This window comes from Mustela nivalis (genome assembly GCF_964662115.1).
Source record: "Mustela nivalis genome assembly, chromosome: 1".
Taxonomy (NCBI): domain Eukaryota; kingdom Metazoa; phylum Chordata; class Mammalia; order Carnivora; family Mustelidae; genus Mustela; species Mustela nivalis.
The window spans coordinates 81,656,269-81,683,951 of NC_139020.1; the positions used below are offsets into that span (position 1 = coordinate 81,656,269).

At 42.2% G+C, this 27,683-nt stretch overlaps 2 protein-coding genes across 7 annotated transcripts in view; one reads left to right on the forward strand and one right to left on the reverse strand.

The window, feature by feature from the left end:
• Positions 1-4,271: 4,271 nt before the first annotated feature.
• On the reverse strand, positions 4,272-16,642 carry SHOX2 (SHOX homeobox 2). Of its 2 annotated transcripts, none has more exons than XM_082687388.1 (5): positions 13,987-16,642; positions 10,910-11,118; positions 8,485-8,542; positions 8,091-8,179; positions 4,272-6,526 (listed from the first exon to the last, which is right to left on the reverse strand). In XM_082687388.1, exons 1-5 carry the CDS (start codon positions 14,327-14,329, stop codon positions 6,269-6,271), a joined length of 957 nt encoding a protein of 318 aa, XP_082543514.1. In that variant the 5' UTR covers positions 14,330-16,642; the 3' UTR covers positions 4,272-6,268. The 2 variants fall into 2 exon arrangements, with proteins under 2 accessions (XP_082543514.1, XP_082543513.1); XM_082687387.1 differs by having other exon boundaries at positions 4,272-6,562.
• Positions 16,643-18,375: 1,733 nt separating this feature from the next.
• RSRC1 (arginine and serine rich coiled-coil 1) overlaps positions 18,376-27,683 on the forward strand; it is a 377,694-nt gene continuing 368,386 nt past the window's right edge. For all 5 annotated transcript variants that reach the window (XM_082687410.1, XM_082687409.1, XM_082687407.1 and 2 more), the window contains exons 1-2: positions 18,376-18,532; positions 27,012-27,207. In XM_082687410.1, the coding sequence (XP_082543536.1) occupies positions 27,014-27,207 (194 nt within the window). In that variant the 5' untranslated portion in view covers positions 18,376-18,532; positions 27,012-27,013. The remainder of the gene's footprint in view (positions 18,533-27,011; positions 27,208-27,683) is intronic.

Consider the following 27,683-nt stretch of genomic DNA (forward strand, 5'->3'; position numbering starts at 1 on the left):
TCCATTTCCAAAAACAGGACAACAGGCCCCACATGTGCCGTACGGCCATTCAGATGCACATAATGTGACTGAATGCCTTTAAGGAAGAGCACCTAGCACATGTTTCCTAGCACCATCATATGTAGCTATGAACTGTCTCCCCCTGGATGGTAAGCCCCTTGAGGGCAAGTGTCATGCTTGATAGTTCACCTTATTAGCTGTACATGGCAGAGTAACAATGCTATCTGTCATGTAAATAGCACCCCACAACCTATAATTGCTCTTATGGGTAAGACCCCTAACTACATCGTGACATTTGCCACAGCTTCCAGATGAGGCTGGCAGAGGCTAAGCAATTAGCTAGAATCACAAACTAATAATGTTTTCCTCTGGCCACAATAAAAAAGTAGTCGTTCCTTGCACTGCACTTCTTTATTTTGTTCCTCTAAGGTTTTATTACAATAATTAAGGCTTATTGATGTTTTTATTAAGATAAATATCATATATTGCTTAAATATATGTGTACAAGGCACTGTTCATAGGGCTTCCCATATACTAACTCATCTAATCCTCCTAACACCCATCCCATGAAACAGATGCTACTTTATCCCCATTTTACAGATGAGGAAACTGAGGCACAGAGAGAATAATTCATCCAAACTCACAAAATTATTAAGTGGCAGCTCTGAGGTTTGAATCCAGAAAGTCTGGCTCCAGAGTCTGTGCCTTTAATTTATTCCTCACTATTCTGCCTGAATAAGAATCTGCAAAGATCCCTGCTAAGGACATTTGAGTGGTTGTTCAACAAGGGGGGAAATGTGTGTTTACTCCTCCCTATGTGATTTATTTGATTATATTCTAAAAGCTTTCTTCATGCCAATAGAACTCCGTGTAAGTACTATACTAAATTTTCCTGTACTGAAGGCATATGCAATGGTTACCTTGACTGACACATAAAATACCCAAAACAAAATACCCCAAGACTTGAGGATTTTTTGTTCTATGAATTAGAGACATGAAAGGAGTGCCTCAGCATCAGAAGTGTTATAAGCTCACATCTGTAAGTCTTTCTTGGAGATTTTCTTATTTCTTATACAAAAATGTTTCCTGTCTGAAATATTTCAGTGTTCACTCTATATCTGAGTTTGAGAATTATCTAATCCTTTTTAATTTTTAATTTTCCTCCACTTTTTCCTCCACACATAGGACAAGCACTTGCTTTCAATATGATGTTTAACACTTTTTATGTTTTTATTTCAGTCAGCTTGAAAACATGCTAGTAAACATGCAAACATACTGTAAAGGTTAAAATTCGGGGTGTGTATACATATATCAACAGGAGTTATGAATTATGTATATTCTGAGCCTATAGAAATTAGATTTTGAAGAACAAGCATCAGAGTACTCAGGCAGGTCATAATAAGAGATTCCATCTGAAATGTAGAAACTACCTTGAATAAATTATCCATAAGTTAACACTCTCATTACAATGACATATTTATTATTTCTGGGTTTGCGATGTTCCTTTAATGCACTCTGACTAACTGTTCTAATGGCACTTTAAGAAACCATTTCAGACTTTTTTCCCCATTGAAATTTAGCACACTTTATTTACATTTGAACTAAAATAATTTAAAATAATGTAACACTAAAAACAATCACTCACTTCCCAATGTGGAATACCATTTTCTTCTGCCCAGAAACATTTAATTAAAGCAGGATATAACTTCAGTAATTATTTTCACACAGAACAACTCTAAAATTAATAGTCACTTATAAGACTGTTTAAAAATTGGGAGACTGACAATGAAAACAATCTTAAATGCTTTGTTTATGTGACGAAAAGGAGTGATCCTTTAATTCCCTCACACACATTAAACTGATTTCACAGAGTTTCTGTACTAGTGTTTAACATAGTCAAGTGCTTGAGGTTACACAGAATAAACAATCTTGAGATCTTATTGCAAATGTTTGCAATTTATGATGTAAACTGATTTGTAAAAAATAACAGGATCCATGTCACTGAAGCCAAAAGGGCATTTTTCAGAAATCAAAATAGTTCCGAAATTTGAGCACTGGGTTATACTAAAGTATTACCATCTGAGGATCTACAAAGTTATCAGTGTAGGGAAAAACTCAAAATAGATATTTATCAATTCAGATTCAAGCAAAGGCCTCCGATCCTACCGGGCCCTCCAGTATCTTAAGGTCCTTAAGACTAATGATGTCTTGAATAATCTCTTTTAACTCGGTTTACCCCCCAGGGAAAAAAATCAGGGATTTTGTAGCTCAGGAAGGTTTTGCACACCTTGAAGGGTCGGGGGTGGGGGGAGTGGCGAAATCTCTATTAATTATTTATTACAATTATTGAGTTCCTACCAAAACGACGTGCATGTTGGCCCTTATTAGAATTTAAAGCGAAGACTTCTTCGGACCCTTTCTCAGTGTGGCTTTGGAAACCCTGGGTTTGGAACGTCCCCCACACACACCCAGGCGCCTGCGGGCGAGTTTGAGTGGCGGCGCTGGGGGAAAACCCAGGGAGAGCGTGAGTGGGAGGCCGGGCCGGAGGGACGCGGCCTCGACCCGCTGGGAAAAGGGGCCTCGGCCCTCGCTGAGTCTCGGGAGAGCGGACACCCCCGACGCGTGGGTCCCACAAGCCGCGCCCAGCTCAAGTACCGCCGTCCGGGCCAAAAAACTTTGGCCTTTCTCGCCCGGCCTGGCCGCCTCCGCAGGCTCCCCGGCGTCCACTGCTCCCCCCACCCCGGCCCCCGCTGTTGCCGCGCCCAGCCCACCTCGCTCCTGCCGCCGGGAAAGTTCTGGGACGACCTAGGCAGTGCTGCCGCGCCCCCGTCCTGGTCCCCTGGGCCTCGCCTGCCAGGGCCCAGATGTACTTGCTTCCTTTGACCTCAAGCTTCCCCCAAGCTAAGCTGCGAGGACAGGCTGGGCTTCGCGTCGACCGTGCCTCAGGCTGGACCCAGGACGGAATATCTAACTCCCCAGGGTCCAAGTTCTCCCGTGACCTCCGACCTCCGTTGGGGTGCCCGTAGAAATGTCCGAATTAGCCTGGGGGCCTGCACTAGGCTTGGGGCAGGGAGCCTGCGTGTTCGGACCCTCGGGCCGGGCGCCGATGGGAGCGCGCCAGAGGCCTCCCGGCCAAGGCGGCGGGCTGGGCGCGGCGGATTCAAGGTGCACCCCACCCCTAAGCTGATGTTTACTACGAAAAATAAGGACTGCTAAGAGACCTGTCAACTTGTCAACTAGGAGACTTGCAAGGCCTGGACGCTGAATACGGCCCAAGTCCTATTCAGTGGTCTTTGAAAGCTAAAAAAGATAAATATAAAGATATCACCCACGTCTACTCAGAGGAACAGCTTTGAGTGTGCGAGCTCAACCCGGGAGAAGGCCAGGTGGGGAAGACCGGAGCGCTAATGGAAAACGTCAGGCTTTGTCGAAGGGGTGGGAGGTGTCCACTAGGCGCCCTCCGGCCCAAAGGGAGCCCCAAGGGACACTGGGGAAACCCTTGATCTTCGCGGGGGATGCCCGCATCCCCAGAACGCTCGCGGGTAGGGAAGGTCCGGGGCCGCGTCTTCGCAGTCTCGACCCACACTTAAACAGGCAACGCTTTCGGGTTTTACTAGAGGTTTCTTCCAGGAGTAGGGGGCAGGGGAGACAGGCGGGAGGGAGAGGATCCTCGGTATTCTAAGGACCGCTAGGCTAGGACCCGGCTTTTCCTAAGTAGGGCCCTTGCTTCTACCTTTTCCTAGATTTAACCAACGAAAAATCTACATGGGCCAAAGCGCTGAATTGGAGAGGGGAGGTGGAAGATTCGCCCTTCCCAGAGCCCCGGTTCCTTTCCGCGGCTTTTACCCACTCCCAAACCTTCATCCCTTGCTTGGGGAGGGTGGTCGACCTGGGGTCGAGTGTCCATTATGCCTCGATTAACCCAAGTAGATTTCGCACCCTGTGATCCCTCTTCCCTTTCTCCTCAAGCTGCTCCCCGAAAAACTTCAAAGGTGAAAGTGCAGCAGAATGAAGAATGAGAGTGTGCCTTAGGGAGTCCATTTTATATTATTTTACATATTACCTGTTCCTTTATTGGTTTGGTGTAAAATCAATCCGGTTCCTATGCTGGGCAGATAAAAAAGTGGGTGCAGGTTGCGCTCAGCGATATCGAGAGCCACAACACCATTCTCACGGCCCCTTAAGAGCTGCACGCAGAAGCAGAAGCAAGCGCTTTTCTAAGTTGATGTATTCGAGAGATGGTACACATTAATCAAAAAGGAAGAAGGAAAGACTATCCCGGAGAGTTTAATAGTAACAGGAACAAAGATGACGCGAACCCCATCAAATGAAACAATACTATTTTCATTCAATTGATCGCAAAGTGTCTTCAATTAATAACTTGGCACTTATTTAAAAGGTTTAACAGAGGTGAAATCGAAACATTTTGTACCAACAACACATCATGAAATAACAGCATCTTCTTCTGTTTAAAATAACTTAATACACTAGAAAAAATATGGCAAATATAAATAACTTTGTTTTCATGGAGAACAAATAGTTACAAAGCTCAACCGCATACCAAAGTTCAGTTAAAAGAGCTTTTCCTCTTTCTTGTAAATTAGGAGGAAGAAAAAAAAAAAACAACTAAGGAGGCTTTCTAGTGATTGGGATACAGATTGCTTAGTCCAGGGTATCCCAGTTTAAATAGTTACATGAATTGAAACAAAAAAAAAAAATTTTTACTTGAATATACACCTTTGTGAGATAAAATGCAAATGTTGTAAGTCAACCATCAGTTCACACATTATAGCCAAAATAAACTTTGTTTGTGTGTATCAACATATTTTACACAAACCTACTGCCTGTATCTAGTTGGATATTATTTAAGGTGAGTGTGACAGGATAGAGAGGGGGAAAAAAACAAGGTTCCCACATAGGACATCAGGAAATCAGCAGGAGGGAATAGAAGGAAGGAGGGAGGAGCGGGGACTAACATTGATTGAGCGCCTACTATGCGCCAGGAGCCCTCTGAGGCTCTGTACCTTTATTATTTCATTTGGTCTTCTTTTCTTTTTCCTTTCCCCACATTTTCTGCCAGCCTCCGTCTTCTTGGGACAGAGTATAAATTGTTTCCCTTCCAACCTTTTTCTTTTGTCCAACAGGATCAAAGACAGGGCAAAAATTATAGATTTGATATATATCAATTTCCAGATGCTTTTGGTATTGTTTTTCACACTGAAGATAAAAATGGAGTAAGTGCATGTGAGTAAAGTAGGGAGCAGGGAGACACCATCAATGGAATACAAGTAACATGCAAAACCGGAATTTACTGTCAGCAGTCTGGACAGTGCTGCCATAATAATTTCTCAGAGAAATCACAGTCTGTGATAACATTTTTTGTATTAATGTCATTTTTTTCTTCTCCTCGTTTCTGTACTGTCTTCCCTCTTCTTACTCTTCCATACGTGGTGGTTTTTAACTCAAAGCATCTGATTCAACGTAAAAGGAGGCCCGCCTCTCTTATCAAATTTCTTGTATTAAAGTGAACTTCGCAGAAAAAGGTCAGTTTCAAAACCTGTGAACTTCCCAGCTGCGCACTTTTTAAAATCTTAATTATTTAAATAAGTATACCTCTTCCTTCTGTTTTGCGGTTTTTAGCCCATTAAAAAAAACATACACTTTAAGTTGGTACCCCCCCCCCACCCCATTCTCTCGAGATTCGTCCGGGTTATTCTCCCATATTTTTAAATGTATAAAATACTTTAATTTTTAAAATTTGTTTTTGTTCCTTGGTTCTTTCTCCGATTTCAACTTCTGTCAAATAGCAATAAGTTTAGTTCCCTTCCTCCTTTTTCTTTCTGGTTTATCTTTTCTACTTTTTTTTTTTTTTTTTGCTCATTTTTTATTAACTGGATTTTTATTTCTACCAAGAGTCCATCGTTGCAGCTTTGCCGTGAGCCACACTCCCGTGTCCCAGCGCTCCCTTGTTCAGTCTCTCTCCAGACTTCCCGAAAACTTGCCCGTACGAAGTCAAATTCTACGCCCTTGGGTAAGTTTATGGTCAGGAGCCACAGAGCTGGTGCGCCTAGGGGGATTCAAGGTCCGGCGCGGAGTCTCGCCCTCCGAGTCTCGTTTGTGGAAGGTGGCAAAGGGCGATCAGCGGGGCGGAAAAAGGGTCGGTTCCGGAGGTCCGGAGGGGTTAAACGGAAAGCAGCGGGGCACGGAGGGTTTGCAGGGTGCGCGCCGCGCTGGGGGCGCGAATTCGGCGCTGGCGCTGGCGTTGGCGTCACAGACCCAGGGCGGCAGCGTGCTTTTTGGCTTTCAGTCTGAGATCCGCGATGCTGGAGTTCTTGCTGGTGGTCTTGGCTGCGGCGGCGGCAGCCACCACAGAGGCGGCGGAGGCCGAGTCCGCCGCCAGGGTGGCCAGCGGCAGTCCGAAGGGCGGCGCCGGGAACATCATATAGGGCGCGTGCGCGGCCAGGTGCGGGTGCAGGTGGTGGTGCGCGTGCGCCACGGCGCTGTCCAGCTGCAGCTGCGCCTGAACCTGAAAGGACAAGGGCGTCACGTTGCAATGACTATCCTAGGGTGACAACAGAATAGAAACAGAGCATTAACGGCGTCCAGCTTGGTGAGGGGGAAGGCTGGGGCTGGGGACAGGAAAGGGGAGTTTGGCTGACCTTCTCAGTTTGTTACTGAATCTGGGGCGCTGCGGGGATACTCCGGTGCGCCAGAGACTCTGCAGCTCCTTCAGCACGTCTTACCTCCCTGGGCCCTGGGGGACTCCTGTCTGCAGGAATGTGGCTGCCCCCTCGGGAGCTGGGCCCATCAGAGGGCAACACTGCTATTGTGTTAAAACATCGCCCTCCTCAAAATTACAAAGTAATTTGGAAAGGCTCTCTTGATGCCACCATACAGCTCTTATCCATTAAAGCACTGAAGTAATAGCAAGCAAACTATAAAACTTTTCCCTGTCACCCGGGGAAAATACTGCATCTTCATCACAACTGGCACAATTGTTAGTACTTCTAACCTTTACTGCTATAACAATTACCCTTGTTATAAAGCAGATCTTCTTAAAAATGCAGATTCTACTTCAGAAGGTCTGCATTGGGACCTGAGATTCTGCATTTCTAACAATCTCCCAGGTGGTGCTGGTGCTGCAGGCCTGCAGATCACTTTCTGAGTAGTAAGGGTCTCCTTTTAAGACCCCACTCTCTCTCCAATCATTCTCCCTTGCTTCAAAAGCCTAGCATCAGGATGTAAGCTAGAATCCTGCAGTGTCAAGAGAGCTAAGATCTCCCTAACAGTAACCATCAATACATGGGTACACCCAGATGTCTCCCCAGTCCAGGGTGTTGCCAACTGAGAGCTAATTCTTGACTTCACAGCCCTACCAAGCAGGGGTCCCGGCTGAGGAAGGGGAAGGTCAGGCGCTGGTTGGTAAGGATTGAGCCCTTAGGCTGGGAAAGCAGGGGCGTTTAGAGCACTGGGATTTCCCAGGATTAAATCATTGCTGCAGGCTGTCCTTTTAAAATGTAGTCTTAAAGGTTTCTTTATGCCTAAGAAAGGGATTGCAGAGGCAGGGCATCCCTAGGAAGACCAAGGCTTCTCTCTCTACTAGAGATGAAGCTTTGTTTGCAGAGACAGCTTTTAAAAATCAAGTCTGAGTTGGAAGTACTTTTATTTATTTACTTTTCTTTTGTCAGAGACATTTATTGTGACTAAGGGAAAGGAAATACCTAGAAAAATATTTAGAAAGTTGCCTTAGAAAACACCTTAGGACTAACCTCTGTATTGGATCTGACAAAATCTTAATCAAAAGGCTTTTCCTTCCTCTCCCCAAGTGCAATCTTTAGTGCATTTTTAAAGGACCAGTTGCTGGCCTCAGGCCTCTGCAGGTTTCCCATGAGAACAGAAAGGACTAGGCATGTAGGCCCCTGACATTTTATAGGTTTTTAAAGGGGAGTAGATTTACTATATCATCTCAAAATTATTCTTCAACTGCAAGGACACCAAAACTAGGACTCAGAGAGGGTATATTCAACAATTCAAGCAAACATCCAGGTCTTTTTACAGTTGAAAACTGGTTGAAACTGGGCTATACTTGCCTGCTGAAATGGCATCCTTAAAGCACCTACATTGACATAGGGTGCAACTCTACAAGCTTCAAACTGGCTGGCAGCCCCTATGAGAACACCTGTAAAAAAGGAGGGGGGGATAAAACACAATAATGTGAGTTTAATATTTCCAGCATTGTTTCCCAGAGTTCCGAACAATACCAAAATAGAACAAACTCCTTTGGAATTGGACTGTTATCTTCCTAAACAGTTGCCATAAAGAAAATAAATGTACTCCCGTACTTTAGTACTCTCATTAACTGCTTTCAGGCAGATTTTAAATAGAGAACATGATTATCTTTCTGAGTTTCTTTCTGACTTTGTATAACAATATTACCCAGTTCTCTTTTTACTTAGAATATCAGATGTTCTTTGAGAAGCATACCTTTATGGAGTTGATTTTCTTGTTTTCTACATTTTGCTCTTCGATTTTGAAACCAAACCTACAAATTGGAAAAATAAAATAAAATCTAGATTTTATGAACTCAAACATATTTCTTTAATTACCAGAGTATACTGAAAAAAAAATTAGTATTTTAGGCAAGGATTGAGAGATATAGCAAGCGATATTTGAATTATAAAAAACACTCTCAATTTCCAAAGTCAAATAATGTAAATGAATGACAAAAAAGAATTTCATAGTCTTTTGCAAGATAAATTGTTTCTTGATAAATTACTATTAGTCCTGGTTTCATCTTTCTACATTATAGAGTCCCCAAGGCCTAAAACTCTCCCTGATACCTGATACTAAAGTGATAATGGGTTTAGATGTTTGCCCAGTAAGACCTGAGAAGAATGTGCTCATTAATAGCCTGTAATATTAATTAGCTTCATCTTCAAGAAAAACCAAACACCAAAGCAAATAGTGACTCTGTTTGGGGGGGGGGTGGATAAGAGTGGGGGAAGAGGTAATTAGTGCCATAAAAGCCTCACTACAAAGAAGTTTAGAATTTCTCTGTTCCTCTGTGCAGTAGAGTGTAACACAGTAGCAGAATAATTGTGTCATTATCATGATAATCTAATTCGCTTCTACAGAAAAAATCCACTGCTTACGTTAGGGTAGTAGAAAATAACCCTAAAATTTAAATAAAAGTATGAAAAAATGAAGACCAGCAATAAAGTTCACTTCTTATGAGGGAAAAAAGAAGACAATATTCTCTGAGAAGGGGAAGGTATGAATCAAGTCACTCTGGATACTGTCTTCTCCCACATATTACCTTCTTAAATACACTTGCCAACTTTCAGAGGCAGTATGACAGATTTTTAAAAATTCACACAAAGCTTGTTTTTACACTCCAATCATACAGCATTATGTTCCAATAATACAGCATATTGACTGATTCACAAATTAAGGTTTGAAAAAAACTATAAAAGAAAAATACTGCTTCAGAGCTTTTTCTTGTTTTTGAAAGCAAGTGTCATAGTCAATATAAATCTTCAAAAATTCCCCTGCCATTTAGTGTAATAGAAGGGTAGATTTCATGCCAGGGTGGCATCCTTTGTATAACTCACATGGCCTGAGGCTTCTTGCCTCTTTTTTCCCCTAGAAGAGTTGGAACTGAGATACTAATGCTCATAACTGTAATAATTATCATCATGTCTTTAAGGGGTTGCTGAGCCTCTAGAGATTTGAGTACACACAGCAAAGCAGCAGAGGCTTAAAAAGGAAGAGCAGAGCCTTCTATTGACGGCTGTGATGACCAAGGCAGCCTATTATTACTTTTTCCCTTCAACGTGACTGCTCTGTTTTTGTCCTGATCCTATTACAAGATGCGGGAAGCCCCATAAGAATTGCATAGTTTGCTGCAGATGGTGGTCTCTTCACCCAGAGACCCCGGGAGTATCTGTTACAGTGATACTTTATAACAGCTGCAGATGTTCAGGCCTAAAACTGCTCCATGTGTTCAAACAAATAATGACCATCATTTTCTTCTATTTTATTATTTGAGCGGAAATACAGTCTGAACACTTAAATGTTTTCTCCATAAAAGCAGAAGGATATGTATCCATGTGTGTATAAATTTTCTACCTTGAATGCCCCCAAAGCCTATTGCCATTACTTCCACCCCCACAACCAGTGAAAAAACAAAAAACAACACTTGTTGGGTGTTGGACTCTGGGAATGCCGATATTAAGATATGTAAGTTGTTTTAAAATCAAGTTCTGTCGGTTCAGGTTTGCTGTCTTGGTTAAGTGAGGGAACAAAGAGTGACCAAAATGCATTTCTGTCTCCACTGTTTTACACACAGTTTGAGATCGACTGCTAACGGCAAACTGTAAATTTCCACACTTAACAGTTGCTAATTTTCTTTATAGTCTGTACATCTATAAACCTAATTGGCATATCCGCTTGGCAACCCTAGACCCCGGAGCAGGCCCTCAAGGAAAACCAACTCAGGCGAACAAAATATTCGTTGTAACTTTTAAGGCATCCAGAAGATAAAACGTTTTCTGTGGGATTTTTTTTTAAGGCTTATAAAAGTAGGCCCATTAGGATTAAACCACATTAAAGGCATCGTAAGGCGAGGAGGGTGGGGGGTGGTTGTGGTTTATAGAAACTCTGGGAGCAAGCCCAGCACAGCTTTCTTCTGCTGGGAACATATGTTGGGATGGGGTGGAGGGTAGGCTACAAGACTAAGATTTACTTTGGAAAATAAGACCTCTAATAAAGATATCCCATCCCTTCTCACCTCACTCCAGATTCTTGAACCTGCGCCCTCCGAGTGTGTCTCCCAAGCGGCCTCTCTAACCCCACGCGTGCCCCTCCTCCACTCCCCGCGCCCTGCCTTGACCTCCTCACAGCTGGATACCTGCACTCGGGCTTCAGACAGTCCCAGCCTTTGGCTCAGTTCCTCGCGCATGAAAGCGTCTGGGTAGTGGGTCTCATCGAAAAGCCTCTCCAGTTCGTTGAGTTGTTCCAGAGTGAAATTGGTCCGACTTCGCCTCTGCTTGATTTTGGTCTGGCCTTCGTCTTCCATCCCTTTTGCATCCTCCTTGCGATCCTTCAGCTCTGGGGACACTGGAGGGGCACCACAAATAAGCCACGCATATGTCCATGTGCGCACAACACACACACACACACACACACACACACACACACGTACGTACAAAAACAACACAGCAAATCCTGCTACTAGATTTGTCCACAAAATGATGGAGGATCCTGCCCCCTCCCGGAGTTCCTGTCTAGTCCCTCACCCTGTCCTGAGGAAGAGGATTCTGGGGACGCGAGAAGATCAACTCTGGGCGACCGCCTGCCCCCAGCTATTCACCCACTCACGCCTTCGCAACTGTAGCCTCAACTCACCTCCTCACTGTCCGCTCCACCATCCCCAGCCCTCCCCCGCGAACACCAAATCCATTCCACTCAACCTCTCTCGCACTCACCCTCTCCCTCGCAGGCGCGGAATCAAGAGCGCCGCGCCCGGCCAGACACAGAATCCGGTCGGGGCAGAAGGGCGCGGCGAGGCCAAGCACCGGCTTCTCACCGGCTACTCCCAGGATGCTGGGCTATTCTCAGGCCTGCTCCGACCGTCGCTGGCTCTCTGTTTCTCTAAACTTGCTGCTCTAATTTGGGAACAATTGGGCCCAAGGGTCGCAGCGGCGGAACAAGACCCGGGTGCTGAGCGGCACTGGGAGCCGCATCTCCGGGGTTTCGGTGCTGACCCAGGGCTCAAGCCTAACCCTGCGGAGGACCACTGGCGGCCAAGCAGTCCCTACCCCCCATGCCGGACACTGGGTGCCTGAGCAGAGGCACCCACGCCATGTTGGCTGCCTGAAGGGCTTGCGGCTCACGCCAGGCCAAAAGGCGAGAGCGGAGATAACTAGCTTCGCGAGGCGCGCGAAACAGACCGCTGCCTCAGTTTTCTCCTTCTCCCGCCCCACTGGAAAGGCAGACTCGACCCTAAATGCTTAAACCCACAGAGATCAACAGGTTCAAGCAGAACATTCGTGATCCTTGGTTTCTATTGGTTGCGCAAAGCCTTTTCATTCATCTAGCAGCTCCGTTGTTTAATAAAATATGCATTTTTTTTTCTGCTCTGGGTTTGCACACATCCGTTGCTACTTTACTGTCCTTCCTTCTCCCTTAAAAACAGGAGCTCTGAGAGTGTGAGCATACAGAGTCACCCGAGGGATATATATTTAGGCCAAAGGGCAGTGATCAGGGGAGCCCATATCAACATAAGCTGCCCTCTGGATCCTTCATCCTCTGCGCCTGAGTGGGAGCCTTGGGTTTTTTATAAGGTGTCAAAGCTGAGTTTGAATAGTCGAGGCTATTTGCAATTCTTCCTAGCCCAGGATCCCGATCAGCATGGGTGTTAAAAATCATTTCCGGAAGAACCAGCCTGCAGAGAAATTAATACTTGTCCTGAGCTTGGAAATCCACAATCCCAGGACTGTGTCTGCCCGGGTTCAGACCCTAACCGCGCGATGCGGTGGGCTGGTGTACCCTGGGCCTGGAGCAGCCGACTCACGCCTGGGAGGCTGCACTGGTCGCCTGTCAGCTAAATTTTCCAAATTTAGGAGGGCCTGCTGCCTGGTCTGAAAGAAGAAGAGCCTCTAGATCCCAGCCCAGTCTAGCAGTCTAGCTACCATGATCTTAAGTGTTGCCTGCATTTCTTGTACTCAGAGTTCGTTTTATGGACATTCGTCCTTCCACGGGAGAGGAAGCGGATAACATTACAGCTAACATTCGGAGCCAAGTTAATAAAATATTTCCACTGATATTGTAATGAAATTTAAATATGAAAGCACACCCTTCAGATTCTACTTAAGGGTTGAGAAGGCTTTGTCTATTTCATGTCATTTACAGGGAATGCCTTTCAAACTTTTGGAGCTTCAAAGAGAAAGATGTCCACATTTCCACTTGATTAATAGACTTAATATAATCTCTATTTTGCCCCCAAATTTCATTTATTGGCCTAAACAGGAACAGACCGTGTTATAAACAACTTAATTGCTTGCTTAAATATGTGATTCTACGCATGTCACATATTTTCCTAATTGGAAAAATATGGCAGCACACCAGTTACTGCAGGCACCAAGTGCCAAATTAATTTTATTGTTGAACTCTTTTGAATTGGTACAGGACGCTCCACCATCTAGATAAAGCCATTTCCTAACACTTTGCTGGCACCAAAGGATTCCTCAACCCCCTCCCAAAAAACCAGAGTACTAAAGGATTCGAAACAGCAATGGAATTGTGTAAATATGGAAAAACCCACCAAAAAAGGGAGCTTAACGTGTCTCCCGAGAGAACAGTCTAGACTGCCTTGGCCCTGTTCGATCTTAATAGCTCAAAGAGAATGAGAAGTTTTGACCTCCAAGATCCGAGAAGCCAGGATCTTCGTGGACTTCGAGTGCATCTTAGCCGCGGCCGGAAACCCTGGGGCTACCCAAGAGTGAAATCGCTCTCTCCCCTCTCTCCTTCCTGTCTTTTTCTTTCTTTCTCAGGCCTAGGAAAGGGGCTCCCGCAAACTCGGCGCTAGATGATAACCATAATCCCGCCGCCTGGCCCAGCTGCTGTCAGCACCCCCGCCGCAGCCGGGCCCAGCGAACTTCCCCATCCGCCCGCTGGCCGTCTGGGCTGCCCGCCCATCCTCCGGCTGGTGAAACGCGCTACAGTGGAACCGGCAAAGCCGGAGCATCTGAAAAGGGCGCGCGCAAACCCCACGCCCCCCGTCTTCACAAACACTCGGACCCCACCCACGACCGTGCACACCACCGGACTCCCACCCTTCCATCATCACTCTAGCTTCCAAAGCTGGGGTCCAAGGGCCCTCTCCGCGTCCCGCCCCTCTCCCCGCTGGGCCTCGGAGTCCTCTTTTGCCTGAGAGGAGTCAGGAAGGCGGGAAGGGGAATCGCGGCTGGGGTTTTAGGCCGTTACCCTCGGTGAGCCGCGGGCTGCCAGGCTCTCTGCTTCTCTCAGCGGCGCCCATGTCCAGCTCCCGGACGGGAGAGCGCCCTCCTCCAGCTCCTCCGCCTGCTCCTCCTCCTCCTGCACCTCCTCCGCCTCCTCCGCCTCCGCCTCCTCCTCCGCCGCCGCCTCCGCCGGCCGCCCGGACTGCCGGGCTGCTGCGGTCGTCTCGGCCCGGCTCGGCGCAGCCCGTCGGCTCCTTGGTCCCGCGCAGCGGCCCGCTCTCCAGCACTTCTCGGTACGTGATCGCCTCCTTCTTCTCCTTCACTTTCTGGTCAAAAGACTTAGAGACGAACGCCGTAAGTTCTTCCATCGCCGCCGAAGCCGGTCAGCCCCGCGCTCAACCTCTCCCAGCCGAGCCCCGCTCTTTTTTTCCTTCTTCTTTTTTTACTGCTCCAACCCCCCCAATAATAACACATCAATGGGGCAGGGGGTGGGGGAGGAGCTGGAGGAGGAGGAAGAAGAAGAAAAAAAAAAAGAAGAGAAGAAAGAAGAAAGAGGAGGAGAAGTAGGAGAAAAAGAAGTAAGAAGAGGAGGAGGAAGAGGAGGAGGAGGAAGAAGAGAAGGAGGAGGAAGAAAAGGAGGAGGAGGAGGAGGAGGAGGAGGGAAGGGGCGGGGGCCGCAGGAGGGAAATGGGAACTGATGCTTCCCTGCCGGAGCGCGCTTGTTCAATGTTAAGATCTTTGACAATTCTTCCTGCGGAGAGTTCAGATCTGATAGCAATGCTGCGCTTGAAGTCTCACTATTTATACTTCGCAAAGGCGGCCCCTTGTTCTGAGTAAATTACCTCCCCTTCGCAACTCGGAGGGAGCCCCTTCCTGGGGAAGCACCCGCACCACTACCTGGGGGGGGGGGTTGGGAGGGAGGAAGAGAGAGAGAGAGAGAAAGAGGGGGGGGTGGAGAGAGAGAGAGAGAGAGAGAAAGAGAGAGATTGAGATTGATTGAGGCTGGAGTCCAGGCAGGCTGGAGCAGGAGTGGGAGGGCAGAGAAGGGGACGGGAGGGGGCGGGAAAAGGAAGCCGGTCCCAGGCCGTCCCGGTTTTCAGATAGCCTCGGCCGCCTGTGCTCTTGGCCATTAATCCAGGATTGACGAGAATCCCTAATTAATTTAATTAGGCGTGGATTTTGCGTTGGTGTCACGATTCAGTTAAACACTGGGGAGCTGGACCTACTCCGCCGGGGCGTGGCCAAGAGGAAACTGACAAGTGCGCGGCTGCCGGAGTCAGTCGAGTATCCGGACTGGGCATTCGACCTCACAACCTCGCACCGCGTCAGGGTGCCGCGCAACTGCTCCTCCCCGCCTTGCTGCCAGGCTTCCTTGACCTGCATTAGGTGCCCCGCACCCCAGTTCCGTATCCTGGCCCTGTGTCCCAAACCTACATCCTGCACATCAACCCACACAGCTCGGCAACCTGGGTTCACAAACCTGCTCAGAGTCAGGGTCCTTTACAGCTTTCCAGACCCGCGCGGCTCCTTTAGGGGCTTCCCGGCTCGCGGCCAGAGCTGAGCTTGGGTCTTCACTAAGCTCCCCGCCCAGGGGAGTTTGTGATTCACCCCACTACTCGTGCACTGGAGCCCAGGCCGACACCTCTACAGACAAACCCAACTCGTATGGGCCAGTCTATTTAACACATTTCCCGAGCAGCTGTTCCCTGACAGATTCCATTTTAAAGTGTTTCTTTAGCGCCTGGTCAAGGACAGTTTGACTTCGTTCCCTCTTTGAGGTCTCAGGATCCTGAGCCCTTTTCCCTTACAACTCCCTGAACCCGGACCCCTCCCACAATTAACTACGGGAGGTATTCTTTAGCATCCTCAGAAACATTCTAGTTGATTTCCTAATCTTGAAAAGTGAATTATTATCCCTCTTTGAGTTTGAAAAAAATTCATGTTAAGTTTATGCCCCATCTAATTTTTTTTTTTTTTTTAAATCATGGACTATTCAAAAAGAGAGTCACCGTGAGAAAGGTCTCTCTCTCTCCCTGTCAAAGCCACAATTTAAAATTCTATTCCTGGACTATTTTCATCGAAATAGTTTGTTATATGGAAGGAACATCTATATTACTGAGTCATTTGTCCTGTGTAGGGCAAAGCTTGCAGTGACGGTGTGGCCATGTATATATCTCACACAAGAATATTTACATAGGAAAGATAATTACTCTAGCCTACAAACAAATATATCTCTCCAAGTGTGGTTTGGGGGACATTTTCAAGTAGTATGAATATTAATTCAGGTTTTCTTCTGATGTTAAATGTAAGTAGTTCATTTTCTTGGATCTGATACTCTCAGGAAAAATAAAAGCAGTTACAGAAATGTGTTAGGTATACTTCTGCCCTTCGATTGAGGCATGAACAGATAATTTGAAAACTATCATCAAAACAATCTGAATCATTTGTAAAAAGAGAAAACAATTATATCATCAGTGGTTCTAGAATATATAAAAATAGAGGCTATATGTACCTTTGTCATTCTATATATACTACTCTTCAGATTAAAATGTTCACATTTAAGTGCATTTAAGGAAAATGAAAATCATACTTTTTAGGAATGTTTGTCTTTTTTTTTTCTTTTGAATTCTGAAGTTGTCCTTTGTTATTCTTAAAACATTTAGTGCTGTATTTAGCGGAAATAATTAAAATCTTTGTTTCCAGTAGCAATAGCTTTTAGGTATTAATGAGTTATATGAGTGCTTGCTTCTATTTTATCACACTACAAAAGAGACTCACATACTCACATTTTTCAAAGTTATGAATTTAGAAACATGATTTTACACTTAGTCTTGGTTTCCTACTTGTAACCACTTCAATTCTGATATTATCAGAGAATAACCATAAAACTTTAATCCTTTATGAAAATCCATCTTTCAGGTTATTTAGCAGAATGACCAGGAATGGGGTCAGCTAAATAGATGTGGTGCTCAAAGAGCTCTAAAACTGAGGTGTTAAATGTGTATTCACAAACAGCTCCAACATAATCACTATTAGAAGTCTGGCAAGGGATCAGGAGACTCAATAGCTACTTTTAAAATTCTGTCTACTGAGCTTGAGGGAAAAATGACCACTTTAAAGGTGATCAGGGAAGTCTCAGACACAATCATTATGGAACTCACACCAAATAGATTTTCCCCATAGATTTTCCTGGCATATCGGCTTTTTGTATACATTTAGGAATAGTAGTGTTAATATCAGATGCGGATGTGAGAAATCTGCAGTGCCTTCCCACATATTTCCACTGGCCCAAGGGAAGTTTAGTTAAAAACCAACATCAACAAAGTTTTAAAATCATATGCTAATAAATGCTCATGAAGTTCTAAGGATGTTTCATTAGATAAAAAATTTTTTCTTGAGACAGGGTTTTTCAAAACGTGGTTTTGGTAAAAAACAAAAAAAACAAAAAAAACAAAAAAAACAAAAAACCAACAGCAACACTGAATAAAGTTTAGTTGACAACCTGCAGACAGATACACAGGTTCCAATGAAATTCAGGACGCCAAGCTCCCCCCACTCCCCAGCTCTTGAATTATTTAAAATAAACGTGTAGTGTAAGTAGTTAAGTTTTAAAACGGTCCCTCAAAACTGGTTATTTAAGGTAAAGTCATTTATGAGCAATATATTTGTGGAGGTGATTTTCACCCTCTCAAACCGTCAGCGGAAAACCTCTAGCCTGGATATCTATCAGTTGACGAGTTGGTTCTTCCAGTCTACCCAAACCAAGGCCAAGGGTTTATTCACCTCCTTTAGGTTTCTTACAGATAAATAATGTAGTGTGAGTCACAGAAAATGCTGAATCGCTGTAATTTCTATTGGTTTAAACAACAACAAAAAAATCTATACGTTTAATTTCTCTTTCAGAAGAAACCTCAGCTCCCTGCCTCAGGCAGCCTTCTCCCATTCCTCCAGCAACCCGTTAACTTTAATGTGGGAAACTAATTTGCACCCAACCTGTGAATGCCTTCACCTTCAGGGTAGAAGAAACACCGATTTTAATGCATTTTTGCAAATAAATCATTAGAGTTTAATCACACACGACTCTACACAGACACACTCCCATGATTTATTATCGTTGAGCTAGTTTCTTCCTCCCCCAGAGTGAGATAACTAATTTTGCTACGTGTGGTGTCTTAAACATAACTTCCTACGATGCAGATTTGTTTACTGATTATCTAAGACGATAGCGACGGTTACTAAGGCAATAACACTTTTCAGTCTTCACCTTTATTGCTTTTTGGGAAACAAACAAAGAAACAAAAATCAAATAAGCAAGAACGCAAAACCAACACCAAACAAAAAATTGGCGGCGTGACAATCTACTCCCTCGGTACTCCTCTAACTCCTAGCAGTCTCTATCGATGCACTCGGAAGCTCGGCTGAGGCTGCCTGGCGCTGGAACCAGGAAGGCGGTGAGCTTAAACTGAACCAAGTTCGGAGGACGGCAGCGGCGCCCAGATTTGAAGGAAGGTTTTTTGGTCTGTGGCGCTTGCAAGTCAACGGGAGGCGTGAAGCCGGAGGCCAGGACCCAGGTGATGCCCGCATCCGGAACCTGGGAGGCAGCGGCTGCGGGCGCAAGGTTCCGAGGCCCTGCTCCGGCGAGAAGCGGCGCGGGGCCTGGCGCAGTCCGCGGGGAAGGCGACGTGGAGTGGGGGTGGAGGGGGTGGTGGGTGGCGGCCGCGAGGCGTGCGGAGCGGCGCAGCACGCATGCGCCCGGTACCTGGCGCTTTCTGACCCTGGAAGTCCAAGTTGGGGTGTTTGGGTGGTGGGTGCCTCTGGGGTACTGTGCGGTCGCAGGCCTCAAGCTAGGCCTTTAGTCTGGTGGTGGTGAGGAAGAGCTAACCAGCTCTAAATTCTCTTCATACCTAGACCACACCTCCATCTGCACCCCCAGTCCGTGGTCCTCCATCACTGCTTTTGGGTTTCTGTGCTCATCTTGCAGTGTGTTGGTGCTTCGTCACTAGCTATAGTAGGATGGAGCAAGAGGGAGGCTGCAACCTGGTACACTCCACCCCACTCACGTCGGTACTTGAGATCCACCTCTTTCCCTCCCTGTCCCCCTTCCGCGCTCCCACTCTTGCTGAGAGAGAGATGGTGCTGGGTGAGGTGGACTTAACTTCCTTCACATATAAATATACTCGCTTTAAACCTTCAATTTCCTTGACCTCAGAATTTTTGGCCTTGTGGTCATATGACCACCTTTATGGGCTTCCTTAGGAGCACATGGCTGCCCTTGATCTCTATTCACTTTGGTGAGAGGTTATAATGCACTACTTAGACATGTTGCGGACTCATGATTTTAGATCAGCCTTAGCATAACTTCTATCTTAGAGGTTATACATATTTAAATGTACACTGGAAGCCTAAATTTTTTGTTGTTAATTGCGTTTTCAGAATTAGCACCAAACTATTCGAGTTTCAACTAAGTAGGTACTAGGTATTTACATAAATCAAATATTTTTTTCTGTTACAAAAAAGTATTCCAGCGCTCATCTAGACATAAAAGCTCTAAGTGAGGGGAATATGCAGAATTATCAGGTTTAAGGATTTGAATATGGCAGGTGCGACCTTGTGGGGAACTGTGTGTCCTGTCTAGCTTTAGAGTCTATAAATACTCACTTTCTTTACAAGCAAAGGAGATTTCCTGCCAAGTGGTAACACTTTACTACTGTTACGGTCTTCAATAAGAGAGCTAAAAATGTTTGAAATAGAAAAAAAAAATTAAAGGCAGCTGGTATGTATTAATTGGCCTTACCAGTTCCACCAGTCTTAGCAAAAAGTTGTGTTAAGAGTTGGAAAACTTCTGTAATGATTTTGTTACAGTAAATGTATAGATGAATTTTCTGCTTTCATTTTCAAACCATTGGGGAGAAATTCTTAGGACTGATAATGCTCTTTAAAAAAAGAGATACTAGTTTACAAATTTTTAATTATGATAGGTGTGTTTTTGACAGTTCTGTCTTTTTTGAAATTTGCTGTGTTATCTTAAATTAGAATTTTACCACAGTTCTTTTACTGCGTTTGCATGGCTTTGTACTTGTTTGTGAGTTTCTTCCTATGCTAAAATGCTATTAGCCCCATTTTTACTTTACCTTTTTGAGGTGGATTTCCCATTGACATGACTTTTTTTTTTTTTTTAAGCCATGTGTCCAAGATTAAAAAATATAGTTTGATATACTAATGGATGAGTAGTAGAGAAATAATTATAAACTATGTTCTCTAGGAATCTTTTTCCCTCTACCTGTTTTCTGAAAAAGGCTAACTGCTTCATGTACCTTTATTAATAACTAGACAAAGGAACTACTTGTGTATACCTTTGAGCTTTCTTTTGAATGATCACATCTTGGCTTCATGTCTTCAGTAAGTCACTTGAACTTTTCAGTGAGGTGTTTTTGTAAATAGATGTCCTGTTGTAGTCATTACCTCTCCTGGTTTCAATTTGGTAGTGGGAGTATTTGGGGGAGGTTTGCAATCAGGAGACTGTAACCAGGAAGTACTAGAAGACAGAAGGGGGACAGAAAACCAAGAGCTGTAGGAGTTCATTCCTATAGTTGGGTTTTCTGTTTACAGGTATATTGAAAAATTGTTAGCTTGTGGGGCTCCTAAAAATCTCTGCTCAGTTCATTATTGCCCTTATCAGAAAGAGTTATTAATGTGTCTTTTCATGTACTATACCATACAGTGGAGTTAAGTATAAGGAGTTCTTTCTTACTAGGAGTGTGTAATATAAATTGACGGCCTTGACTTGAATGAGCAAGTATATTTAATTGTATGCCAATGATATTATGGACATCCAGAAGTGAGTATATATCTAGGGTGGTGAGTAGGAATTCAGTACCCATCATTGATGGAGAAGACAATTTTTGGATCTCTCATTTGCTCTTGTTCAGTTTTCTAAATAAATATTGGAAGTTAACTATAATAAGTGTAGGGGCTTCTGCAGTCTCTTGAGGATTGATTATACTTCAGAGTAATTTTTCTGAAGTGTAAATATGTTACTTGAAAATGTATTTATAGTTTGGTGACATGGTTTTTAAACTTTTTATTTAGTATCTTTAAGGAGAGGCTTTATATCTACCATTAATTTTTCTGGGTTAAATGTAATCATTCTTCTATTATGGGTGAATTATGTTGTTTGCAGTTAAAACAAAGGAAAATGTATACTTACCTCCAATTCTCTATTTTTTTTCCAGTCAACAATAAGATATGTAATTAAATCTGTGTCCTTTTTTTTTTTTTTTGTCTACTTCTTTATGCTTTATGTGGGCACTTAATAAGCTAGACAAGAAAGGAGAATGGAAATAACTGTAGATACCTTAGAGCAGTGGTTCTCAAACTTTCTAGTTTTAGGATTCCTTTACACTTTTAGAAATTATTGTGGACTCCAAGAACTTTTATCTATATGGGCTATATCTGTAAATACTGCCTTACTAGCAATTACATGAGCAAATTTTGAATATTTGTTAATCCACTTAAAAATAATAATAAGCTCATTACATGGTAACATAAATAAGACATTTGTATAGAAGTAACTATATTTTCCAGAACACAATTAGTGAGAAAAGTGACATTATTTTCCACTTTTGCAACCCTCTAATGTCTGGCTTAATAGAAGATAATTGGATTCTTATATCTGCCCCTGCGTTCCATTGTGATGAGTTGTTTTGATTGAAATATATAAAGAAAATCTGGGTTTACAAATATATGGTATTGGAAAAAAGTATTTTAATAGCCTTTGCTGATAATTACTTCTTTCATACTACACTAAAACTTGACAAGTAGTAGTTTCTTAAAGGTTAGTTGCAGTCTGGTTTTTGAAAACATGTCAATGACTTTGTAGTCTATCACATTAAAATCTATGGGTTTGTCTTATACTGTGAGTGGATTTTTTTTTACCTAAGCATGATTCTGTGAGATCCTGAATTGGCCTATGGGAGAATAGTGGTTCACTGAGTTATGCATACCTTCTGAATTTTGAGTCTTTATTATGTAATTTAAAAAATTCACATTTTTGAATATCATCACCGATCTCAACACAGAAATTGTCAAGTACTGAGTGGGAAGCTGTCAGTCTCATGGTGGTGGATACAAGTTATCCTAAGTTCTAATTTTTGCTTAAGAGCTCAGATTTTATCATGGGTAACAAATAATGTCAGCTTTCCTTGAAATGAAAAAGTCTCTTCATTGGTTTTTGGGCAAATGTCTGCCTAATACCCAAGTCTGAATAGTCATAGTTAGTTTTTAGAGATAGTGTCATGATAAAAGCTTGTTCAATTTGAAATTTGTTTGTATTAACACTTTTTCTCAAAATAACCGTTATTCTTTAATATGCAGCAGTGGGTAAGTGTAGTTCCCATTTCATCATACAGAATATTAAAAAGATGTGTGTTCAAGGTTTAAAATTTATGAAGTTAATGATTTTTACTCTTCTGTCTAGGACATTCTTAAGTGAAACTGTCTTAAAAAATTTCTTTTAAACTGTGTGTTGCAGTGAAGAATATAATGTCCACTATAGTAGTCATACAGTACAGTTTGGTGCCATTTTCTTGATTCCTGTTAAGGCACCAGCAGTTTCGCCTATTTTTAGTTTTATTTACATCATCAGTACAAAAGTCTACCCAGTGAAAAAGATAAATCATGTTTCAGTATTATAGTGAAAATAGTTTTGACCTCTTGGATCCTCTGAAAGGTTTTTAAGGACCCTCAGGGACCTACAGACCCCATTTTGAGAATTGCTGTTCCATTTCAAGCATAAGCTAGAGGGCAAGGATTTTTGTTTCTTGTTTTCTGATGTATCTCTTATACCTAAGCCCAATACCATCCTGAGACTTTATACTTATCTCTAGTGTTAGATTTTCTGGATCTGGAACATCTTTTTGGTTTACTCTCTACTTTTGGTGGAGTACATCCTCTGGTAGTTTCCTAAGAAAGGGTGAATGCAAGGTATAATTTTGAGACTGCATATTTGAAAATGTCTTTATTCTGATCTCTTACTAGATCAGTGATTGGGTTGAATATAGAGAGGTTGAAAGTCATTTTCACTTAGATATGTGAAGGCAAGTCTTTTTTGTTTTTTGTGTTGCTTTACACCATTTTTTTCTCTTAAGAAGTTTCTAGGATCTGTATATGACTGTTGTCTGTATTTTTCTGAGCTATGTGTGGTATATGTCTTTTTTTTTTTTTTTTTTTAAAGATTTACTTATTTTAGAGAGAGAGCTTGCACATGAGCTGGGGGAAGGGCAGAGGGAGAAAGAATCCTCAAGCAAACTCCCCACTGAGTATGGAGCTTGAGGTGGGGAGGGGACCTCAGTTCCAGAATCTTGAGACCCTGAGCTGAAACCAAAAGTGGCCACTTACCTGACTGAGCCACCCAGGTGCCCCTGGTGTAAATCTTTTATTAATTCATTGTTCTGGGGATTTAAAGCAGTTGATATCCTTCAATTCTGGAAATTCTTTGGGTGTTTTTCTATATCTCCTTTTTGCATTCTTTTTTTATGAAATGCATATTGATTGGATATTGGATTTTCTAGATTGATCTTCTTTTACCTCCTGTTTTTTATCTTTTTCTTTCTCCTTTCTGTGAGTCCTTTGACCTTATGTTCTAACCCTATTGTATTTTTTTATTACAAATTACCATTTGCTTATATTTAACGTTTTCCTGTTCTTTGAGTGTTCCTCCTATTCTTGTTTGCTGGATCATCTTCTCATGTGTTTCTGGGGATATTAACAGTAATTTTTTTGATGTCTCTTGTTTACTACAAGTTGCTTTTATTTTTCTGTTTTGGTTTCTGTCTCTTAGGATAAAGGCTTTCATCACGTGACTGTTTACCTTTCATTGTATAATTGCTAAAAAGTTTAAAAAGTTTACGGAGAAAAGTTTACCGTGTTTAAGGTTTGGGTTTGGTAACTGGTGGACTTGGTGATAGGGTGATTGGATAAGAGCCTGGCCTTTTTTCCCTGGGGGAGCTTCAAATATTTGTATACCTTTTTTGACTATTCAGTTTTTGCAAAGAATCCTTTTCCAGAATTCTTGGATCCAAGCACATTAGTGCTGTAGTATTTCCCATTAGATTGAAGACTTTCACTTTCCTTTAACTTTTAGTTTAGCATCTTTCTGCCCTCTTTTACTGTGTGCCTGGACCTCTGCTTATTGTTTCATTATTTTCCTAAAAAAAAACCCCTCACCTTTCCTGCTGGGTTTGGGGAGGAGTAATCACTTGTCTGGTTTGGGTCAGGGAAGGGGCCTGGGCGATTACTTCTTTTACAGATTTTCAACTCCTCTGTGTTTTAGTCTTGACCTGTTGTGCTGGCTATGGTATCTGGTGTCTCAAATTCCTGAGCCTTTCTGATTTTTGCTGGGTGAATTGGCTTTTCTCTTGTTGCAATTCTCTGCAGTTGTGTGATAATCAGCTTTCTTAGCTCTAGATCCTCCATCTGTTTTTCATTTGCTGAAAATTTATTGACATATCTTGTCTACTGTTCCTGTTGTTTTCTCTTTTAGTCTCTTAATTCTTGTGAATTTACACTTTTTTATCCTTTCACACTCATTTTAGTATTTTTTAACCAGATAAGAAGATTATAATAAAAACTCATCTTATTTAAATGTTTATTTATGGGTAAAGAAAATTCTTAACTGTCTAAAGATGAAAACAAGAAAGGAAGGAAATGCCAGGATATAGGAAAACTTAGGTGATTGTTATAACTCAGTTATGTATACATTCTTTAATGGAAATATACAGATGTTATATATATGTGTAAATATTTAAATATGTATATATGTACATTTATATTACCTATATATGTATAATTTCATAATCATAGAATTTTGAAGCTGGAAAGGGTCATGGTGATCTTTTAACCTGTGCAGTGTCATTTTTCAGTGAGGAAGCTGGTTTAGCTACACTAGTGATTCACTGAAAGTTTCAAAACCAAGTCTTTCCAATATTTTGTTAACTGTAAAATGTTAGAACTGTGAACATCTTAGAGGTTCCTAACTAGATTTAAAGTCTAATTCTGGTTCTAGGTAAATAACTTAGAATTTTGGATTAGTCCTGACAGCAATTTTCAAGTGGTATTGTATTAGAGTTAGGGAGGGGATGCCTCATCTGACCGTTCTGAAAACAAAGCTGTAATTTAACATATTGCTTTGTTTATAGTAATGATATTAATTTATTTTGAATAAATATTAAAGGGAAACAGATTTTTATTTATCTGATCCATTAACGGTTTATCTTAACCATTATATACGATGGATCTTGCTTTTATGTGATATTGAAAGATAGCTAATAACTATTTTGTTAAAATAAGTGAGATTGCATATGAAACTCTTTATAAAGGCTAACTTTAAAGTAAGATAAGTAAGCTTTTTATCAACTAAGTTAATTCTTAGGTATAAAAACCTTAAGTTCTTTTTCTGTAGTTTTTTTTTCCTTTTGTATACTAAATATACAAGCCTTATAGCCTTATAAGCCTTACCATAGCCTTATAGAAAATAGTGTAAAATAAAATAATTACCCAGTTTCATCACTTCAGTATTATCAGTTAGTTTGGGGGCAGTTGGTTGAGTCGGTAGCTCAGGTTAAGAGTCTGCCTTCCGTTTGGTTTATGATCCCAGGGTCCTGGAATTGCTCCACATCAGGCTCCCTGTTCAGTGGGGAGTCTGCTTCTCCCTCTGCTTCTCCCTCTCCTTCTGCTTTTCCTTTCCATTTGTGTTCTCAGTCTCTCTCTCAAATAAATAAAATTTAAAAAAAATTACCAGTTATTTTCAATTTTGCTGTTACTCATATGTACACATATATATGTGTGTATGTGTATATATATATATGTGTGTGTGTATGTACATACATATATATATGGAGGAGGAGCGGAGAGAGAGTGAGAGAGAGGATCTTAAGCAGGCTCCACACCCAGTACAGAGCCTGACGTAGGGCTTGATCTCACAACCCTGAGATTGTGACCTGAACTAAAATCAAGAGTTAGACACTTAACTGATTGAGCCACCAGGCGCCTCTTATAGGTACATATTTTCATAAATTGTAGTCTCTGTAGATATGGTTTTAATAATGTTATAATGAATATAGTTTCCTTTTGAGAAAAACTTTGCAGATAAATTCTTAGAAATAGTATTGCTTTGTCAAAAAAAATCATCATTTTTATGACTCTCTTTAAATTGCTTAATTGCTTTCTGGAAGGATTATATCATCACTTTATATAGGAACGAGCAGTGTGTTGAATTGACTCACTTTACAATAACCTCATCAACGTTAGTACTTTATATATTTTTTAAAGATTTTATTTTTTTATTTGACAGAGCACAAGTAGGGAGAGTGGAAAAGAGAGAAGCAGGCTCCCCTCTGGGCAGGAAGCCCAATACAGAGCTGGATCCCAGGACCCTGAGATCATGACCTGAGCCAAAGGCAGATGCTTTAGTGACTGAGCCACCCAGGTGTCCCCAACTTTAGTAGTGCAGTGACCATTTCCTCCCTCCCTCAGATTTCACTAATGAAATGGTGATAGTGCATTATTTCAGTTTGCACTTTGTTGATGACTAATGAGGTTTTATCCATTTAAAATTTAGAACTTTTAGTTAGAAAAATATAACTCTAAAAGATAGTAAAATACTTTTTATATTTAAGGAATGTGGAAATAAAGGATTATTGGTTGATCCCTAAACCAAGTAGACCCTAAACCAAGTATTATATAAGTAAGGATAAGTGCAACTTAAAAGAAAATTATTATAATGAGCTGTTCTCAGGATTGACTCTTGAGAGACATTTGAAAAAGTTATGGATACATTTAAATAGTTCGTGAATTTTAAAAACTGTTAATTGATAATCCTCAAAGACTGTACTAGAGCAATTTCTCATGTCTTGTCAGTAAGCCAAGTACATTTAAAGTTTTACTTTAAATGAGACCCTTTAAATTCTTACAAAGTTCTACAATAATTATTATGTTGAATTTCATCCATTGTGCCATTGGGCTAGAACTAATTTTCTTTGAATTTGAACTTAGAAATGGGACGCCGGTCTTCAGATACTGAAGAAGAAAGCAGAAGCAAGAGAAAAAAGAAACACCGTAGACGGTCATCTTCAAGTAGTTCTTCAGATAGTAGAACATACAGCCGAAAGAAAGGTGGAAGGAAATCAAGGTCAAAGTCAAGATCTTGGTCCAGAGATCTTCAGCCTCGTTCTCATTCATATGATAGAAGGTGATTTTCATAATTTTCTTTTGTACAGTAGTGAGAATAACATTCTTTGGAGTTCATATGTTTTTGTACTTTTAATTTTTCTAGGTGAAACATTTTTTGTTTTAGGAGTTACATATTTATGAGGGTTAAGTCCCAACCTAAAAGGTTTTTTTTGTTTTTGTTCTTGTTTTTCATTTTTACTTTTTTATTTGAGTATGTCGTATTAGTTTCAGATTTATATTTTAGCGATTTGACAAATTTATAAATTATGCTATGTTCACAGGTGTAGCTCCCATTTGTCCCATTACATTGCCATTACAGTATCATTGACTGTATTCCTTAGGCTCTGCTTTTTATTCCTATGCTTTACTCATTTCATTACTGGAGGCCTATATTTCCCTTTCTCCTTAACCCATTTGGTCCAACACGTCCCTCCTCCAAAGGTTTTCCTTTTTGTAAGGCCCAATTCACATGTCTAGTGTCTTCTTCCTTTGTCA

What these genes read in the sequence shown, in the direction of transcription:
- SHOX2 (XM_082687387.1), bottom strand. Translation starts at nt 14,329, where the DNA reads ATGGAAGAACTTACGGCGTTCGTCTCTAAGTCTTTTGACCAGAAAGTG. An exon ending in AGAAAATCAACTCCATAAAG is followed by an intron (nt 8,180 to 8,484) that starts GTATGCTTCTCA and finishes CCTTTTTTACAG; the next exon opens with GTGTTCTCATAGGGGCTGCC. An exon ending in TAAGGATGCCATTTCAGCAG is followed by an intron (nt 6,563 to 8,090) that starts GCAAGTATAGCC and finishes TTGTCACCCTAG; the next exon opens with GATAGTCATTGCAACGTGAC.